General features: G+C 37.8%; 2 protein-coding genes across 2 annotated transcripts; both read right to left on the bottom strand.

Moving 5' to 3' along the window:
• Positions 1-1,948: 1,948 nt before the first annotated feature.
• LOC139715244 (neuronal acetylcholine receptor subunit alpha-10-like) lies at positions 1,949-8,044 on the bottom strand. The gene is made up of 8 exons (XM_071626829.1): positions 8,035-8,044; positions 7,018-7,214; positions 6,077-6,121; positions 5,355-5,464; positions 4,434-4,645; positions 3,725-4,054; positions 2,832-3,187; positions 1,949-2,173 (listed from the first exon to the last, which is right to left on the bottom strand). The coding sequence occupies exons 1-8, from the start codon at positions 8,042-8,044 to the stop codon at positions 1,949-1,951; spliced, it is 1,485 nt and encodes a 494-aa protein (XP_071482930.1).
• Positions 8,045-10,516: 2,472 nt separating this feature from the next.
• On the bottom strand, positions 10,517-21,855 carry LOC139715243 (glutathione hydrolase 1 proenzyme-like). Its single transcript, XM_071626828.1, has 11 exons — positions 21,774-21,855; positions 21,355-21,424; positions 18,124-18,347; positions 17,555-17,747; positions 16,940-17,103; positions 15,674-15,829; positions 14,339-14,475; positions 13,534-13,757; positions 12,609-12,840; positions 11,813-11,923; positions 10,517-10,666 (listed from the first exon to the last, which is right to left on the bottom strand). The coding sequence occupies exons 1-11, from the start codon at positions 21,853-21,855 to the stop codon at positions 10,517-10,519; spliced, it is 1,743 nt and encodes a 580-aa protein (XP_071482929.1).

Raw genomic sequence — 21,855 nt, 5'->3', positions numbered from 1 at the left:
TCAGGACTTGGACAGTTTTATCCATCGCTCTTGTTGGTGTATATGTGTGTGTGTGCGCGCGCGTTTGTGTGTATGTGTCCTTTGATTTGTTGTGTGTCTGTAGTGTGTTTCTATTTCCCCTCTTCCAAATTGATCGAAAACGGTCCACTGTCTCTTTACGCTGGTTTCTTTATTGCAACTTTTAGAGATCTACACATGCAATCATTCTTTCACGTCAATCTTCACCTTACATCTCAGTGATAATTAGGGGAGGAAAAGTATAGATTTTACGATAAATAGTTTACTGCAGAATAAAAAGATTCAAAAATATTCAGTCGACCTCACACGCATAGAAATCTACAAGTATTACATACATGAGTTTTCACAACACGTCAACACTTTTTTTTAAATAAATGCCAGCATGAGATATTAAGTGGAAATAATATCATATACACGAATGAACATGAAATGGTGATTTTTATTCAACTCCACGAGCTACGTTTCTTAGTTGCTTAAAATGCAGCTGAAAAAAAAATGTAATGTACAAGACTTTTACAAAAATCCCAAATCCAATTTCATTTCACTGTGTAGACATCATTGATAAACTACATTGCAATGTTGGAGATAACAAGAGACGGGAAGAGGGATGAGACTTAATTGAAAAAGTATTAACTAAGATATCCTCAATTAGTTGCTGATTTTAAAAGACATCTATAAAGTTAGCGATTTAAAGGCTTTGGACAGTTCAGCAGTTGATTTGATAAAGACATGTGACCAAAAGGAACTAAAATAAGAATGTCTTTTTCTACCTTCTGAATAAAAAGCTTGTAGAACGATGGAAATTTTGATAACAGATACATCATCAAACTGCTGAAAACGTGTTTTATTATTTTTGCTGACTTCAATATTTCAAGTTTAGGCATATATTTCAACTTCTCATCCCAAAATGCGAAATTGATATTGGATTTCATCATAGTATCACGTACAGAATAAAACAATATCCTGACAAAGTGATAATTAACTAAAACGTATCTTACTCAGAATGGGAGTGGCAGTGTGGATCGAAGTGTATGACCATTGACCAATCGAGGCTGAATCCCATAGACGAAATAAGAGTAATGAATCATTGAAAATAATATCAGTAATCAATCGAAAAACACAAGACAAAACAATAAGTGACAGACAATCATAAAAACAAAATATACTTGGCAGGGTATAATCTGTGCTCAGTCGTTAACACTATACCGCGAGTATTTTTCTCTTTCCGGCCAAAATATTTGAATGATGTCTTTCGGCAGTAATGATCTACCGCACTACCAATATTGGACCAGAACACAGAGCACTTCGCGGATCCGCTACCGCAGTCTTCAGATTTCTCATGGTGAGAAGGACTTAAGGCGCACATACTGGCAAAATTCTTAAGTTGGTAGCTGCTGTTATTGCGTGCATGTGACATGCAGCAGGCATTACCTCACAATCATGACATACAGTACCTGAATGTGTACGTGCGATTTGGTTGTAAACGAAACCGGGGCGAAAAGAGTTTTTACAAGACCTAGTCTTCAGATTGGAACGCGTCTTCATGAAAAGGATGACGATGGTGATGATGATATGGCAGCGATAACGATAGAGACGATACTGACGAAACTAATGTTAACAATACTGCTTCTAATGCAACTGATCATAACAACTTTGATACTAATAATGATGGATATTTTGATAATGATAATTGTGATGATGATGATGACGACAACAATGATGAGGATGATAATGATGACGATGACGCTGATGATGTTATGTTGATAGCGATGTTATTTGATCATTAGTATCAACATGATCAATGCGGGTGAAGATGACGCTTATGATTTTGAAAAAGGATATGATGATTGCGATGGTACTTATGCTGTATGATATGATTGATAATAATCATAATAATGATGCGAGATTTAAAAATGAAAGGCTGAAGTTCTCAGACATTTTGGGGAGAGGCGGCCATAAGCAGAAGAATTATCAGGGTGAAGATGACGAGGGCGAGAGTGATAAGGATTAGCAGGAGACGATCGAGGACCATGCAAAGATCGATCCACTGCTGCTGGATCGACGATGTCGCTTCATTCTTTCTGGAAATGTTCACCAGACGACGCAGGTAGTTACCGATACGGAAGATAGAGGAACCGATTCCAGCGCTACCGACCTGTGAAAAACAAGAAAGAAAGGCAAATTCTGAAGTAAAAACATAACAAAATAAAAAAGCAACATATGATTCCTTTTCTATAACTTCTGGTCATTTTCAGTGATTTCCCATTGTGACCAACATGACCAATGTACGTAAAAACAACATTCAACATTCAATGTACTTTTAAACTTGACCTGAGACAATGACATTGGTTACATCACGAGACCTGCTTGGTAATCATGGTAGCGGTAAGCGTGAAATCTATATACTAACCACCCCCCCCCCCCCAAAAAAAAAAAAAGAAAAAAAAAAAAAGAAAGAGAGAGAGAGAAACGAACCATCGTACCACCATTATATACAGTATGACTGGGTCTCAATAGGTTTCCCACTTTACATGGCTATCGAAAATATGAAGAGAGCTGCATATTTCAGTAGCTTCTATTTATTTAAAGAAACGCATAGCACATTGGAGCTACCTAAACACTTGCTAAAAATATGAGGCTACAAAATGTTTGCACGATACAACGCACATTCAGAGAACATTAACCCTTTTCTACAGTGCCATGCACGAGCAGGTGAAAAAAGCAGATGAAGATAACGCAGCGGTCGCTATCTTGGGATGTTTAGGGTTCTTAAAGATCAAAATGTTAATCACTCTAATAATTCGATCTCGTACCTCGTTTTCGTCCTCGTCGTTGCCTTTCTTCTCCATCCCGTAGTCATCGGCATCCAGTTCGAGCTTCTGCAGGAAGCTCGATCCGAGCAACTTCCCTTCCCTCGTCGCCTTCTTGGTGTCGAACTCGAACGGGTCGGCGATGGCCTCTGCGTTGAGGCCCTGGTCGAACGTCGGGTTGGGGTCGAACTCGTGGTGGTAGCGGTCGAGGCGCAGCCACCGGGCCGACTTGTCGAGGATGATGGAGCGGGCCCAGGCTGGTGGAGGGTATCGGATGCGGAGGTGGTACATGCGAAGGAGAACGACGGAAATGGCCGTCTCCACGGACATGATACCGATGATGATGGATAGAAGCAGACCTGTCAACATAAGGATGATGATGATGATGATGATTATGATTATAATCATGATAATGATTGTACTAATGGCAATAATGTTAATGATTAAAAATAACTACAATTTTGATTGTTACAATGATGATAACAATGATAAATGGCAATAGGAATAATTGATGAAACTGATGGGCCAAGATATAGGATAATGAATCAATAAAACTTCTGCCAACAAAAAAAAAAAATCATTATGATTAGAGTAAAAATTCAGAAACCACTTTGGTGTTGGTGAATTGTTTCCTGGATAAACTTACGAAAACTGTACGAACAACGCCAAATATTCATTGGCATCTCTAAAATCGTAACACTAACACCTAATTTGAAATGAACAGAAGGAGGAAATAACATACAAGGGCTAAGCTGAAAGAGAATGCTTCGAATTGGATACTGAGTATATTCATAAAATCAGACAACCGGATTGAAAACGCTCCAGACGATAAAGTTAGAGAACAATGAGCGGTCGGGATATGGATGGGCGGGACTCTGGCTTTCGTCTCGTCGTACCTAAGTAGGAGATGGAGTCAGATGGCGGGAGCAGCTGGGCGTTGAGGAGCAGAAAGAAGACTAAGGACAGGAGGATGGTGATGTTGAGACCAACTTTCTCGCCGGACTCGGGCGGGAGGTAAAACCCCAGGAGCGATATCAGTGACATGAACACGGACGGGAAGAGGAGGTTGAAGACGTAGAAGAGGGCCTTGCGGCGGAGCACGATGAAGAACTCGATGTCGGAGAAAGGGATTGGACAGCAGCCATACTTGACCAGGTGTTCTTCCACCGGCATGTCCAATAGCTCCCACTGACCGTTGCTGCTCATCTGAGAGAAGTCGCCGGAGTCTGAGGTAAACGAAAAAGCACATCAAGATGTCACAAACATGACTGTTCTCATTCTCTTAAAAACAAAACAAAAGAAGCCAATGAATATTCATCATTGTGGTCGAAGTGATTACGATTTGGGGAAGACGACCCTACTACTTCGCGAAATAACAAATTATCCTTATACTTCTTTGAAAATTCTAACTATGAAGTAAATGACTGATTAAACTGTAAACAACCACAAAATGATAGCCATTTTATTCTACGTTGCACAGACAGTGTGCGGTTTTAGGTTGTTATCTGTCACGAACGGATAAAAGGGAGGTTTCTTTTTCAGGGTGGTAAGAGACGACAAAGCCACATCCGTATAGCTAATTCGCAGAATTTGTTTTCTGTTTACCTGAGACTTTCTTCATCACGACTTCGTTGCCGAGGTAGGCCCACGGGCCGAATTTGATGTTGCAGCGATGCTGGTCGAAGGGAAAGTAGGAGACCTCTAACTTACAGGAGCTCTTGAAGATGGCGGGAGCCTGCCAGAAGACGGACCCGTTGTAGCTGATGATGGCGTTCGTCATCATGACGTCAGTTCCGGGCTCTTTGTCGACATCAGCACTGAGAAAAATAATGACAAGAGAAGAAAGATACAATAAGTGCAATGTTCAACCACGTTGGATTGGCAAATATGAATTTTTTTCCAAACATCTTGACATGATGAATGATCATATTAAACAAATATTTCGTACATCAATACATATTCCGGTTACCTACAACTTGTATTAGTACCAAAATCAAACCTGCAATAGAATACCAAGAATGATGTCATAGCCATTCATCACCATGGTAACTGGTTCTAAACAATCTTACCTGACCTGAATATCTGTGAACACTATTGTTTACTGACCATGCATCGTTCCTACCCAAGCTGTAAAATAACAAAAGTCTGTGACATCTCCCTTCGGCATATAGGCCTACTCCCCATTTAATTGTACATTTGTTCACGGACAAAACATAGCTGGAATGCCATTTAATTTTACGAATAATATCATTCAGTATCAAGGATTTGGCTTTTACTTCCTCTTAGAAAAAAACAAAACACGTCAATATATAAAAAACCAAAAGCCAGAGATAACCCATTCCAAATAACACAAGGATAAAAAGGAAAAAAAGAATAAGAGCGAACGGGAACTCAGCAGACCTCAACCTTGGGAAACAATGTTAAGATCACCAAACATGAAAGCTTAACAAGCAAATTCCATCACCCAAGAACTATGCTTAAAGATCGTCGTTATCAAGGGGTCTTAACCAAATATTAAACACCCACCTGTTGTAAAGAACTGTGTCTGGTATCCAGATGAGAGTGGAAGGTACGTGGATGCTGGTGATGTTGTCATAGTCCATCGGATCCCACCTCAGGTATTCATCCACCCAGTTCTCGATAAATGAAAACAAACAGCACGATAAAATTGTGGAAAGGTGGCACAGGAGAATGGATGTATACCATTATATAGATTCACATCTGATGGAACCAGACTTCATATTCGAGCTATATAATGTTTACACGCACACGTGTAATGATACTTGTAAGAACGACACAGGCCTTGATAGCTTTAATGAACCGAGGACGGTCATGCTAGATAGACAGGTTTGGAGGTGCAACTTTGTTTAGGGAACCCGAGATGCGTTGAACCCGAGATTCAACAAGCACCTGTTTAGCCAATACATGGTCCCGAATTAGTAGAAATATTAGTAATATTAACAAAGCTTTTTTTTAAATTCAATTTCATGGAGAGTGTATAGTTGCTCATAACCAGAACTCAAAACAATGCGTAAAAAATGAAACATTGACCAAGGCGTGATGCAGCGCTTTTTTTTTTTAGTAAGCAGAGGATATCGATATACTGAAAACATTAAAATTTGCTGAAATAAAACACAGTTTTACATTGTCTAAGGTTGTTTGGTACATCAAATCTGCATTGCATGTATAATACTTTAACAATTGAAGAGATCCTATTACTTCATATCAATATCGTGAATGTAACTTACCTGCTCCAGCCACATAGCCGTGATAAGAATTTGGTTTCTCTCGTCCTGAATAAGTAAAGAAAAATGTTATGAAAAACTCATGAAATATTCGTCAATTTCTTTTAGTCTGATATTTTTCTGCATTTATTTTGGACCATATTAACTTGAACATCAACTGTAATAGTTATCTTTATTTCCGGACAAAGATAAGTGTGATAAGATGACATCGAAGGAACAAGATTTTAATATTACTAAATATGTTGAGGACTGAGATTGCTGTATTTCGATTTAAAAGTTTCGTTTGAGACTGCAAGTTTTATAGATCAACTTAGTCGTCTCAGTCATTAATTCAATGTATATTGAAATAAATATTAGATTGCTTTGCTTTGTCATTAATGTGTTTTGCTCATTATGAACAATAACTTTCTCTGACATGACCTCCAGCAGTTATAGAGACAGGATGTTGTATGATTGTGATTGCAGAGAAAACCGATATAACTCGTATACAGGGGTACATCACGTGATAAACATACAGTTATACATCCACTGTATCGTCACAATGTTATATTACATAGCTGTTTGTATATTTTCTATGATAACAAGAAAACCCCCAAATACGCATTATTAATGAATGACAAAAGTTGTTTCACGCGAAATGCAAAGCTCTATCGTCATTCCAACGCTACAAAATACGTGAGGATGAACATCTTCATAAAAAACAGGGACGACTCGTTTAAAAAAAAAAGAAAGACAGAGAGAAAAAAAAAGAGAAAAAAACTCATTGTACGACAAGAGCTCCTACGTAGTTGAGCACTGTAAGCCATTGCAGTTCACTCTTTGCTTAGGTCATGTACAAAGTAGGTACCATCAAACTTATATTGCATGTATTCTTATGGCATAATCAAAAATAATGGACAAAATTGAGGGATGATAACGCACTATCGATAGTTTCGTATACGTACTATTTTCAATATTCTTGAGAGTCTCAGGTGATAGTGAATGTACAATATTTTGGACGTGTTGACCACGGGTCGGACGTAGCGGCTGTACTCGGACAGGAGGTCGGCCACCAGTTTCTCCTCAGTATTCGACGACATGCGCATCATAGAAGACGTGGAGTTCGTCATCATCATCGTCATCATATCGGCTTCGACCTGATCTGTTCGTCGAAGAGGTTACAGTACAAGATTGACACTTTGTTTCTAAACCATGATTTTACTTTCTCCTTCTGTTGTAAGCCTAATTTATTCATCTACTTGCACTTTCATATCATTTTAGTGGCTATGGTATGCGTATAGCTGCACATTTCACTATTATATCTCGCAGCGTACTTCTTTTGAATAGAAATAAATCGTATAGAAATAATCGTATGAAACTACGTGAAAACACGGAAATTATATACAGTACATACGTATTTTTGATAACATGCACTCTTCATATCATTTTCCGGAAGATTACAGACTAAACAATCAAGCAATCAAGCAAACAAACAAACAAAAAACAAATAAATAGATACACACACACATACACCCTTAAACACACATGCAGATATTTAGACAATTTACATATATAAATGTCCTATCTTTGAAATACATCTTCCACATTTAAGCATGCAAGAAATTATTGGAAAAAAAAGAGAAAACTATCAAGCCATCAGGAATGCAGAATTGCACTTACCGAGTAATATGTATGTGCAGCCCAACATGAGTAAAACAATAATTCCTCTGTACGTGTAAGTCCCCATTCCTAGTTTTCTTCTCATCGCAGCAAAAACGAAAATAAATCAAAACCAGGCGTATTCGAATAAAGAGTCACCTCGGAAATGTGGTGTTCAGAGTATTATTCGTAATTGAGCGGCAAATGTTTTTCTGCCAACGAAATTTTCTCTGCGAACGGAATCTCTCCTGCAATTTTTCAGCTGCGAACAAAATTTTATCCGCCAACGAAGCGAAGAGTACACTGGCGCCAATCTGTATTACGTAACGCCATATCGATCGTAGAGTTCCTTCTTTGGGCGAGGTTCCATGGGCATAGTCTCGATCACAGACTAGACTCATTCACCAATTAGGCGAAAACCATTTTCTTTTGTCGTAACGAATATGGAAAAACAAATCTAACTTTAATTGTAAGTTACGACCAGACCCTGAGAAGGATAGTCTAGACACAACGTGAATCAACTGTCGATTGCAGTTACATAATTCATTGCATGAATATGATTATGCATACGGAGTATGTATGTATACATTACAATCATTATTGATGAAGTATTAATTCTAATTTTGTTGTGAATTTGTGTGGAATTGCCTTTTCCATGATAGTGAAAGAGTGCCTATTTTCTTCCTATGAAATGAAAAGATTGTGCACCTATTATTGACATAATGCTCTGTTGTATATTCATGTAATAATTTTATAGTATAAACACTTTCAAAGATTCAATTATTTCATTTTTTACCCAGGGTAGCCCCATCAGTGGTTTATACACTGTTATGCTTCATCACATACCAAAAGGTGACAGATGCGTATGCCTGACTGCTTGCATTGACACATCACATCACAATTTGCCATGGGCTTTAGAAAAGAATGGCAAAATTGAGTTCATGAAGATTCTCCAATACTCTACTTTTTAATTTCACTGCTTCTCCAGCGATGAGGGAATATCGTTTAACAAAAAAAAAAAATCCTAATTTAATTTAACTCTGCTAATTAAAAGTTATTTATTCGCTCTGAAAAGAAAATAAATCCCCGATAGAGAAGATGATTTCCGAATAATCTTCTGACGTTTGCATTTCAACAATACTGGGTACTGAGTTTCAGAATTTAAAGTAATTGCCATGAGGATTAAGAATGTTTTCAAAATTCATAACAAATCACAATGAACGAGGATGAAGACATAGCAGCTTCGCATAAGAATGTCTGATTGGGTGCTCAAGGAATAAGAGAAAAAAAAAGAAAGCATGCATATAATTCTACACAGGAGAAGTTGTTGAGCAAGTGGCACAATAATCTCTTAAGTGGCACAATAATCTCTTAAGTCATCCATGTTCAATGTATTATGTTTTGGGTTTTATTTTCATAAGGACCACAAGTCCACAAATCTATATTTGGCACTATTTAATTGTGTCCTACATTGTACATGATGTCAAATTGTATAAATCGTCTGGAATGTCTCATTAACAAGTAGATTCATTTTTTTTTTTTTCATTGACGTGAACCCACTGAATAGCATAGCTTAAACAAGGACATGTACACAAACTGTCCTGATGGTTTATCATTGTTATTAAGTAAGCGAGTCAACCGCCTCGATTTAAATAAATCAATAAGCATACCGGAATAAGTACATGTACCTCACACAGAACAGCTGGCGACCCCGCCCGCTTTTAAAACAAAACCCAAATTGAGCTAGAAAATCGATCGACTAACAAGTAAGTCTACCTCGGAGTGTACCACTGGCGACGAATTTGTCACAGCAAAATGTGATTTGTGATTCAGGTAAAGGGTTTACTATGCAGTAATTGCAATAACTTATGGTATTGCCGGGTAACTATGATACTTATTGGCGATGTCAAGGCAAGCAGGCATTTAATTGAGCAAATTCACTCGATTGTGGTGTATTGGAGTAGTGAGCAGCACAGTTTTAGTGGAGGAAGTGCGAGTCATTTCTCTCTCTCTCTCTCTCTCTCTCTCTCTCTCTCTCTCATTACATCTATCACCACCTGTCTATATTTTGCATTTGTCTGTCTGTCTGTCTATCCGTGTGTCTACCAAACTCTTCGTGTGTCAACGCAAAATGTGTTGACGTGTCTGTACGTATTTGAGCGCACGTGTGTGCCTTCATTTCCTCTTTGGTGGCACAGCAAACAGAAACAAAGAGTCCAAATCCAACAAAAATTAATTACAAAATTACTTTAATAGTCAATCAACAATCAAGTTTCAGCACGATTAAGGTACAAAATCACAACATTGAAAAAAGACTAATAATGAAAACCGTGTAGCATTGATTAATGAGCGTAACAATTTGAAAACATGTACAGCGAAAATACGTTCACACGACGAATCACAATAATGTATGACAATATTCTGCAAACAAATTACAGCAAATCGATAGTTGATTGTTCAAAGAACATAAATGGAGTAAATCCGGCGGCTTTGGGAAAAGGCAGATGCTATATTGTGATTCAATAGAATCAAATACATGAGATTGATAAAGAAAACCTAATAAAGCACTGACGAGAATAGGCATACAAAATTAGGAAACGTAAAATCATGCGCTTTCTCAATCTGAGAAGTACAAAAAAAAATCAAAAACAAGCAAAACTAACAAATAAAATAACACGACATTAGAAACAAAAAAGATAGACTTGTGGTATCAAAATTGAACATGATTCCTCGGCAATTTTCATTGTAACTAGCTCAACTTTCTCCGTTGAATCCGTTGAGTGAGGAGAGATAGGTCTTCAAGCACTAGAAGCCGGCGGCCAACCCGCCTTTCCTCGGGTCGGAGTAGGCGGCAATGCCCTGGTCTGTCCGGAGAATACCTTGTACAGTGGCATAGCTGGAGCTGTGGGATACGATGTGGCCGCGGTCCGCCAGCTTCGTACAGATAATCTCGCGCTCCTCCTCCTAAAAAAGCAGTGAACATTCATAAACAAACGAATAAGTACACAGACAAATAACTAAACAAATAAATGAACAAATATGTGAATAAGTAAATAAATGAATGAATTGAAAATAATAAAAGTTCAACAATAATGAAATGAATAGATGAATGAACGTACTGAATATATTTTGTATATCAAACTTATTTATTTATCTGTTTTGCTTATATATTCATTTTTTATTTATCCCTTTATTTGTTAATTGGTAAAGACACAAGCAAAACGAAAAAAAGGAATCATTGCCACATCAGTCACGATCGTTTCGTTCTTTTTCCTCATATATTTCTGTCTACGTGTATTAGTGGTTTTTTTTCTCTTCTCATCCTCTTGTACTAAACAAGTCTCCTAAGATACAATGAAGTGACAATAGTCGGGATATTTAGCAAATAGTGATATATCATATTCAATGAGAGCAGTGCTAATACACCAACAACGCTAGCCTGGGTAAATAGAACTGAAAATAATTTAGGTGTGTGGCACTCAGAATTATCATCATTGTCCTTTTATTATCACCAGCATTGTCGATATTTTCGATTTGATGATTATCACCATCATTACTATCATCGTTCAATGGTAATTGCCCGAATCACTGAATTATCAATTACGATGTTCATCATTATAATCATTATCAATACCACTTAAAGTTATGGTATAGTTTGGGCTGAGATGGGGTTTCGTGTTTTGACATTTTGTGAGATATAAAACCACTTATAATATGAAATATTAGATCGCATACAATTCCAACATGATTTCTAAGTTTGTTTGATTAGTTTGTTTGATCAAAATCCATTTTGAAATGGCGGAAATATTAAAAACAAACAAACAAAAACAAAAACCAAAAAAAAAAACGGTTTTTGTAAAAGGTGGAGCCCACCTTTTATTAGGACTCTGTGGTTTTGGATATCTCAGTTATTTCAAAACCAGTTTTCATCAAATAAACTTTTAATTCCTCTTAAAATTGTATGTTCTTTAATATTTCATATAGGTGGTTTCTAATTAGTTCACTAAAAGTTAGAATCTGAATCCCCATCTCAAACAAAACTATATCATCCCTTTAAAGCTACTGGAGATGTGATTTCCTTTTTTATTCAATTCTACTCACGCAGGCAGCACTCTCGTAGTAGGCCTTGTTGGTCAGGAGGTGGTTGTGGATCCGACCTTCGTTGATTGCCTGGTCGAGTGGCACGTTCATGAACAGGGTTCGGAATATCACCTGTTTCATATCGGGAGGATGGGGGGGGGGGGTGGTTAAGGACGGGAGAAAGTGTATTATAAACAAAGGGTAGCCTACATAGAGACAGACGAGGAGAAGATTGAATAAATTCAAACATGCATATTATGCTGCATAAACATTGTAATGGATATACAAGTACATACGTACACGCATACATACGCATAGTACATATCCATATGTATGTATGTATATTGTATGTATGTATGTATGTATGTGTGTGTGTATGGATATACGTATATATAATGTGTGTGTTGTGTGTATATTCATGTATATAAGAGAGAGATTTTACTGACATCATAGTTGTATGTGCATTATGTAAGAATGAAAATTAAAAAGTAAAGATAAATAATCAGTTTCCAGGTTTTAGTTGATATGGCAATAGCTTACATCACACTAGGGTCATTATAATTAATAATTCTCCAACATATTAAGTGGGTAGAGAAACTGGGCGGACGAGACAGTGCTAATGTAAGATTTATGGAGTTGTCACGTCTTGTATTCATAGAAATAGAAATGGAGAGGTAGAGGGAGAGAAAAGCAAGCAAGGAGGGAAGAAAGAAAGATAGAAAGATAGACAGACAAAAAGGAAAAAAAGATGGAGTGAGGGAAAAAGCAGAAAAACAACAAACAAAAGGAAAGATCCATGGGCATGGCATTGTCTTACCCAGGCATTCGCGGTTGGAATGCGCAGACCACCGGACGCACCAACCACCATTTTCACATTTCCCTGGCGATCCACGATGACGGACGGACCCATGGTCGAAAGAGGGCGCTTGCCCGGTGCAAGCCTATTGGCTAAGAGATCCCAGCTCGTATACTTGGTTTTAAAGTTGAAGTTGCGAATGTGGTTGTTGGGCACGATGCCAGTGGAGAGAGACAGGTGTTTGCAGCCAAAGCTTGAAGTAAAAGGCATTAAAGAATGAGTATCATCATTCAATGTCATAATCAATTACTCTAATTTCTTCTTTTTAAGAAATATGCACATGAAATCTAATCTGTCACGTGGCATTACCATTCACAGCTGAAAAAAAAATAGTTTTATGAAATCTCTTAGAATGTTACATGATCAATCACAGTTGCGAGGAAGTCTATCATCACAACTGGTAAACAGAAACTAAAGGCATTCAATTTGATGACATGGACAGACAAAGGGGTGAAGTGGGTTTATTTGCTTTTTACTAGTATTTCACACTTTCCTTCAATGACAAATATGTGTGAGACCCAGGTACCAAAAAGAGATAGTACAAAAATTTAATGACAATAACATGGCTTACACATTTGAAGTATCTTTAGTATAGTTGCTACGACTTTTCTTGAGAGTTTTTGGATACCCTTGTAACAAAATGTATTAACATGAACGATAAAGCATGACCTGCGAAAAAAAGGAACATTACGAAAATGAGATTGGCTTCTACTAGCCTGTAATAGGTATCTAGAGAGGTATCTTGCGATCTGCATTTCACAGATCTATAATCTCATTTTCATTTCTATGGTAATAATCTTTATACAAAAGATATTTGAGTGAAAATCTGAGATTCTTAGAAGTATGTAAATGAGGAGGGCATTGAATGGTTAAAACCAAATCCTACCTGTATCCAACTGAGGTCGTGACCGACACTGCGTCACCGTTCGGAGCCAGGACACTGATGTGACTCGTGTCGCCCTCCTCCTCACTATCATCCTCGTCCTCGCCGTCCACTTCATATGCGATGTCGTATTTGCTCCCTTTGCTAAACACGACAACATTCTCGTGATCACTGATGAGGTTTCGAATAAAGGTAGAGAACTCTCGTGACCTGAGATTTTCCAGTGTCTGTGAAATTGGAAAAAAAAAAACCAGTGATTGTACTCTAACAGGTTTCTCAAAGCAATTGTCAATCACATTACCAAGAGGTCTGATTTAATAATTCAAAGAGCAAATGGTCATTTTCTAATTTGGCAGAGTAAGAATACTGCCGGTAGTATCATTATGCTCTGAAATAATACATGTTACTTAATTCGACGACCCTTTAATCTTTTTATATTTTTTTTTTTCAAATTTGGAGGAACCTCCATTCATGTCATGAGGTCCTTTATCACCCGCGGTGGTCTGTTTTTTTTTTCTGCGCCTCTTACTGGATTACCAATATTCACAATATGCGATGTTATACAGTAATTCCGTAGATTCGTTTGAATTAATCCGAAGATTCGTTAATCGGAAAATGAAAAGGAGATGCGTACTGTAACGAACACTCCAAAATAATGAACCTTATTTTATTTTCGGATTGACGAACTTTTGGAATAACGAACCGCAACCAGGAAAGCAGAAAGCCACCAAACAAGCAACAAGTAATAGTCAATAAATAAAACAAACATACTGTTTCCGAAATGTACCTGTTCCAGTTTCTCAGCGACATCCTCCGAGGCCTGGAAGTTCAAGTCCCCGAGATGCATTCTGGACCCGAAAGCAAACTTGCCCACCTCGAGAAAGCGATGATACAAATCAACAATCTGGTTCTCAGAAATGGGATCTTCTCCCGACAGTCCGAAATCTGACAAATTAAAGACAGTCCTGTCCTTGTTATTTTCTGTTGTCCTTTTTTTTTCAAGTATCATAACTTACCATATCAAAGAAATTCAACGACCGATTGACAGACAAACTGGTTGTAGTCGTATTATTGTTTCATGCCAGCGTGTGAAACTTTCAAATTCTGTAACTCTTTTATTTCAACTTCACTCTTTTCAATTATTGCAGACACATTTAAAAGTGTACCTGGAGCGTCAATTTCAGAAATGTTTGAGTGTTGGTGACTATGTTATAAGATGATGTTCAGACGATTGAAAAAAGAGAAAACCCGACGATTCATGCAAAAGTTTTGATTGTTATACTGCAACTGTCAAGGGATTATACAAAGTTTGTTTGTTTGTTTGATAGAATTTTTTTTTGTTGATATCACAATGCTGATATCCCACTTATATCATGATTACATCTAATACCATTAGGACACTGTAGAAGGTGGACGCTGCCGCGGCCGACAGAGAAAGAGCTGGTTGGACAATGTGAAGGAATGGACAGCTCTACCCTTGTCAGACCTCCTCACAGCAGCCCAAGATAGAGCCGGATGGAAACGGTGGTCCGTTTACTATTCCTCGTGCCTCCCCAACGATCGCAAAGGTCAAGTACATCTAATACTACTTTCCGTGGATAATATTTTGTTTAGTAGGCATAGGCCTACTAAACAATGTTTCGCACGAGGTTTCCACTGTTGAGGGCATTAATCATTTATCTTCCACACACTTTTTCCACAGCTTTCATAGCTTATGTTCCTATTTTCGTCATCACCTCAGAGCACTATAATCAAGACAGTCCGATTTGTAAACTGCGAACATAACCAGCAATGCCTTAGAATGAAAAAAAAGTCATTTCAGTCACTTACTATGACAATTCAAAAATCATCAAAAGTGATACAAAAATGAATGAAAGGGACGTTACTCCGAATCAGGATACTAGTATTCAAATTTTGACCCGTGCTACTTAGACGCCGGTAAGATGTCGTAAGATAAAATAAACAATTTACTCTTCGTGGACATAGAAGTCCCACTATTAAATCTTTGAGAAAAGTTTGGTTTCCTTTTTTGATAATATTGAATAATTACTTATTATGTTGTATATCAAGTAGATACGATGAGATACAGAATAGCATGTAATGTTTGATAACCAACAAACAGAAAACTAAGAAAAAAAATCACCTTCCATTGTCCTGAGCATAAATTGTAGAAATGGTCCACTAGAAGTCAGTGTGGTTGAGTACACGGTAAGGTTGGATGGGGAGAAACCTCGCAGCGTTTCGACCTCTATCCATTCGGCCCTGTAATTTTCCATGTCGGCAAGAGTCAAAAGACCACCTACCAAAGGATTAAAAAAAGTTTATGAAAGATATCGAAAAAGTGAGAGAAGCTAAAACTAGAAGGACGGACAGTAGAAAGGTTTCTGACTTCGCTGTCAAAAATGGGAAAGGAAGATATCAGTTTGTCGATCATGTGCCACGTGCCATTGTTTCATACAATATGGATAAAATTGATATAAGAGTTTGTAATTTGTGAATCCCAAGTATGACATAAGCGTGATTCGCATGGGTTTCACTGTAGACTTCTTCGTACTTATAAGTCGAGGGAAATTAAGAGTTTGCCTCTGTAGCATTTCAATCCATTCGGATGGAACATTCTCCATTTATTTCCCCGATATATACTAAAACCATCGATGGCAATGCTTCTCTATCTCCTACTGTACATTCTCTCTCTCCCTCTCCCTCTCTTTCTCTCCCTCTATCCTTAATCTTACTCTCTATTTCCCTATTCATATGGGTACATACGTTATCATTCGTTTAATACGCCATGATGACACTGAGTCATAAATTCATTATGCACGTTCCATACTCTACATGTTCTACTTATATCATACATCATAGGATAGGAGTAGCACCCTGTTATAGTCTATTATAACAAATAACGCACCATTGCAACTTTCAAGTAACCTGTATCCGTTTACAATATACATAATATGTAATACATTGATACAGGAGACGACATTAACTTTTTCTAGAGTGGTTCGGACAACTGATACCTTTATAATTCAAATTTCGGTCGCAAGAAAGAAAAAAGAAATGAATTGGTTTGAAATAAGAGGAAACCTACAATCCATTTGAATCTTCATTGCGCGATCAGGCCACCAAAAGATAACCGTCTTGGACATTTGGTGGCCTGACGTCAGTTTTGAGTGGCTCCAGGCCACTGGACAACCACTTTGTCGATGCCTGTGTAATAATCACAGATAGATAGATAGATGAAAGAAAGAAAGAAAGAAAGATAGATAGATAGATAGATAGATAGAAAGACAGATAAATAGAGATGTATAGGTGTATAACACATGGGTATGAACGTATTGTGTTCCATAGTGAATAGGAAAACACATAATCATAGAAAATGGGTAAACTTACAAATTGACAATTAACTCACCCCCATTCTTAATATCTGCGACGAACTTCTGGGCTGTTTCTCCCGAATAAAACTCATCCGGACCGTCTTCAGCTATTGCCTCAAGGGTAGCGGCCAGGGCCGGCCTGGTAATTGTGTCGCCGACGATGGCCACGCGATTCTCCTCTCGAATAGTATACATAGTCCTGTTTGTAAATAACACATTGTACACAATTTCTGCGTCGTAATAAAAATACACTCCGGCGTTCAACACTAGTGCATTATTTGTTTTATGAAAAAAAAAGATGTTTATAACAGCGGATACTATCACATTAGATGTAACTTAATTGGTGCACTAATCTGCAGATTTCGTCATCTTCTCTTCTCCTTTATCTCTCTCCTGTCTTACTCGCAGTTGTTTCTATTCTTTAATTTTGAATACTTCCCTTCTCTCATAATGATCCATCGCTATGTGAATGTATTATTTCATTAATGGCTGTAATAACGTCATTTTTACACAATGTTCTGAATTCAACAATATGGATGCTAAATGTTTAAAACGTTTGCACCACATCATAATCTGTTTTTCTCTGCTGCAGCTATACTTCCAACAATACTTTAAGAAAATAAAAAAACTAATAAATTACTTCCACATACCTCACAGTGGGGTATTGGTCCCATTTTCCATCCAGATCGTCGAGGGCTTTACCGAGATGTGACCCGACCCGGAAGCCATTCCTGGCGAGGTCGATGACCGGCTGGAAGAGATCGGACCAGGGCAGTCTCCCGTAGCGCTGGTGAGCTTCCCACATACCTCGTACCTCTCCGGGGATTGCAACAGACTTCGCTCCTTGGATAGAAAGCGAAATGATGAAATAAAGTTCTCTGTAAGTGTAACACCTTCACCACCAACCAGAGTTAACTGACCACAATAATTATTCTGTTTCTTTGTGTGTGTGTGTGTGTGTGTGTGTGTGTGTGTGTGTGTGTGTGTGTGTGGTGTCAGTATGCCCACTATAATAGTAGTAAAAGTATACGACATAATAGTAGCAACAGGTCCTGGAGTAGTAGTTTAGCATCGTTGTCAAAATCATTATCATCATTAATATTATCATTGTTTATCATCATTATCAATATTAATACATCTTCTTTTGACTGCACCATTGTTATGATTTCTAAAAGACTCAAATCTTTGTGTATAAATGCACTTTCATCAACAGACTCACCATACTTCGCCCCGTCTTTTCCCTGCCCGTCGAACATCTCGGGGTACGTTGCGTTGTACGCCGTCTCGAGCGCGTTCAGTGCCTCCACCTTCTCGTTGGTCCGGTTGTAGACGACCATAAAAAATCCACCTCCGATGCCCGAACTTTCCCCGTTCATGACTCCGACACAGAGCATACTAGTGATAGCACTGTCGACAGCAGAACCATTCTGTCGGAGAATATCCCTAAAGAGGGCAGGACAGAAGGGGGCACAGTAACAAATATTCAACTTTCCACAATAAATCTCATACAGGTTTAAGGTACCCCAAGTTGATGTCTTCTCAAAGTACTGTCACTATTTACGTAATTTCTCAACTAAGACATAAAACTTAGAACTGCACAGGGACAATTTTCGATTTCTTACTTAGGACCAAAACTTTGGAACACATTGCCACGAGAAATGCGTGAACAAAGCAAAAGATCTACATTTCGTAAATGCCTTGCAGATTTCCTACTCTTATATATATATCATACTGTATCAAGTATCATTAGTTTTCTATGTTAGAAAATGAATGATGTATAGATATTCACGGTCATTTCAACTAACCATGTAATAATTTTTCTTTTGTACGTAGCTTTTAATATGAAGATCAAGGTGACCAATCTCGACTAGCACTTGTGCTAACTTTTGGTTTCCTTGTTAACAACAGCAACTTTGTAGAATTACGCTACATGTATCATATTTAACTCTGAAATATCATCATTTAATCCTGTTATTATAAAGGAATAACAGATAAGTATATTTTTTCACATATGTATGTAGATACAATTGTGTTATGATTCTTATATGTACATGTTCAAAATGTTGTTGCTAATAAAAACTTCAAACTTCAACTTCAACTTCACATGAGGTGCTGAACTTTCTGCTATCGTAGCGGGTTGAAATAGTCTTGGTTGATGTGGGGATTCAAATTTTAACTTTTAGTGAGATAATTAGAAACGACTTTATTGGATATTTAGGGCTATACAATTCGAAGAGGAATCCACCAAAGTTCATTTGGTGCAAACCGGTTTTTAAAATGGCTGAGATATCCAGAAACAAAGTGATCCCAATTATCATTATGTAGGTTGGTCCTATCTTTTATTTGGACTTCTTTGTTTTTTGATATCTCAGCCATTTCAAAACCAATTTTCTTCAAATTAATTTCGCATTACTTTAAGAATGGTATGCTCTGTCATGTTTGATAAAGCGGTTTCTAAATATCTCATAAATGCTAAAATCCAAATCCCAACTTTAATCAAAACTATACCATCCCTTTAACTTGACACTTTGATTATTGCAGGAGTAGTGCGATGACATTGCTACGCAAGGGCTCCATATACATGGCAAAGATTACTTGTAAACAGGATGCTACCAAGGCAGAACTTGGTTTGTATTGTCGAACCTAATGATGTGCACAGAAGGAAGCAAGTAGAGGAGTTTCTAATGTGCATCCTCCAGCTGTGCTGGCAACAGAAACATATTCTGCTCGGTGATATACGGAGGAGCAGGGAGGTGTTAGAGAAGGAGAAGAAACAAAAATCTCTCCTTTGTACCTATGCTCCGTGGCGCGGAGAAGATAACATGTGCTCTATCGCAGGTGCTAATAGACAGCATTTCTATTTGTGTATGCACTAATTCCTCATTCACAACAAACCGAGCGAGCAGCAGTTCGCTGTCCCTTTCAGTATTTTTGGCAGCAATCATTTATTGTGTAAAGAATAGTACACTCGAATAAAAATCAGTGAAAATAGTATTTCTCTAACTGTAAGTTGCTATTGAACACTCTGGAACGCGCATAGGCTAATTATCTTACTTTACTTAATAACCTGGCAATCATGCAAAGTTATGCACAAATGTGGACAAGATAGTAAAACACCAAACTTTTTACATATGCTAGTGATATTCTTTTTTTTATCAGTCCTGGGGTTTTGATAACATGAATATTTGAAAAAAACTGAGAGGATTTGTTCCATAATATAAACCAAAAAGTTCCACACAGGATTTCAACATTTCCTTTGAAATAGAGCTTAAAACAAAATATTGTTACATTTCTTCTTTTTTTTTATTTGGTCTCGATACCAAACCTCTAAGGAAAAGCGGCTTGGAGGATGGGACATCAAGTCAGTGGAATGCGATAGGCATTCATCGGCCATGCTGCACAACCTACTCATAAATTTGCACAAATTGGATAGAGATTCCACTCCTTCTCTAACACCTCACTGGGAGCGGTAACCAAAAAGCTGCTGGATACGCCAAGTGTTCGATGACAGCTATGTAGTGCAGTCCTCAATAATATTTACGCCGAAAATCGCCATATTATCCGTAATCATTATCTTCTCTAAGGAAATATTTGAAGATGGTCGAAAAATCCAGCTACTCCAGAGAATACTATGATCAGTGTATCAAAGTTACACACTTCATTCAACAAGGAGGGGAACACTGACTGCTACAGAATAATGTTACACGTTATGCCATATCAGCATTATTGGCATCAGTACTTTATAAAAACATTCATCTAGCATCTCAAGTAGTTACATGACGTTTTGACCACATGCATACCGTGTATACAATGTTCAATGACATGCATACAGCCAAACCTTTCTTTAGCGGCCATTTAAAGGGATCGTATAGTTTTGGTTGAGACTTAACTTCAGATTTTCATCATTTTTTTTTTTTTTTTTGGTGAGATAGTGAGAAACCTCTTATGAAATATAAAAGAGCATGTAATTCCATGAGGATTTCAATGTTTGAAACTTGATTTTGAAATGGTTGAGATATCCAAAACAGAGCGATCCTAATAAAGTATGGGACCCACATTTTATTATGATCATTTTGTTTTACTTTTTTTTTTTGATGTTTCAGCTATTCCAAACCCGATTTTCATCAAATAAACTTTGAATTCCTCTTAAAAATGGTATGCTCTGTACTATTTCATAAGTGTTTTCTTGGTATCTCGCAAAAAAGTTAAAGTCCAATTTTCATCTCTACCAGTACTGTACCATCCCTTTAAGGGGAGCAGAAGAAAAGTGGCCTCTTAAAGACAACGTTAGTGGGCACAATATACAGGCTGGCCGTCATACATTTGTACAGGATCTAGAACACTGTACTGGGGATTTAGTGGCCACATACATCAGGCGGCCGCTAAGAAAGGTTTGGCTGTGAATATGTATACCCATACGTGTATTTCTTTTCTACGGGAACATATATACCTTCCCAGTTCGGAACAAATATCAATATCAGTTGCAACTGCTGCCGTCTGGTAGATCCCGGCATCAGAACCTGATATGATCAATAAAAAGAACAAATCATTTTGATTCATCTCATACTTCTCTCCAAGAACATTCGAAATGTGGACTAAACCAGAAGAGCGGCCGATATCAAGATTTTCGATTTATAATAACTCGAATATCGATAGTGGATTATAGCTTTATGCGTAAGGTGACTATGTGTATTGCACGAATTCGAGGCTTATAGAGAGCCTAAATTCAATTCGCTAGTTTCGAGCTTTCACCAGCTATAGTCTCGCCTCGTACCTCTCTGGTATATGAGACAGCAATAATGCGGTGAATAGCGTTTTATATGGCATCTGTATAGATTTTGGTGCACCAGTAGCGTAACGGAGACTTACCTGCGACTGATGGGAGGAGCACCGCGGACGCTAGGACCGCGGCTAGAGCAACCAGCACTCGTGGTGAGGGTGTGCCTGCCAT

The sequence above is a fragment of the Diadema antillarum genome, unplaced genomic scaffold (genome assembly GCF_040938485.1).
Source record: "Diadema antillarum isolate AM-2024a unplaced genomic scaffold, OU_Dant_1.0 seq00003210_RagTag, whole genome shotgun sequence".
NCBI lineage: Eukaryota > Metazoa > Echinodermata > Echinoidea > Diadematoida > Diadematidae > Diadema > Diadema antillarum.
The sequence above is the reverse complement of the archived record's forward strand: the minus strand, read 5'-3'. Positions and strand labels throughout refer to the sequence as shown.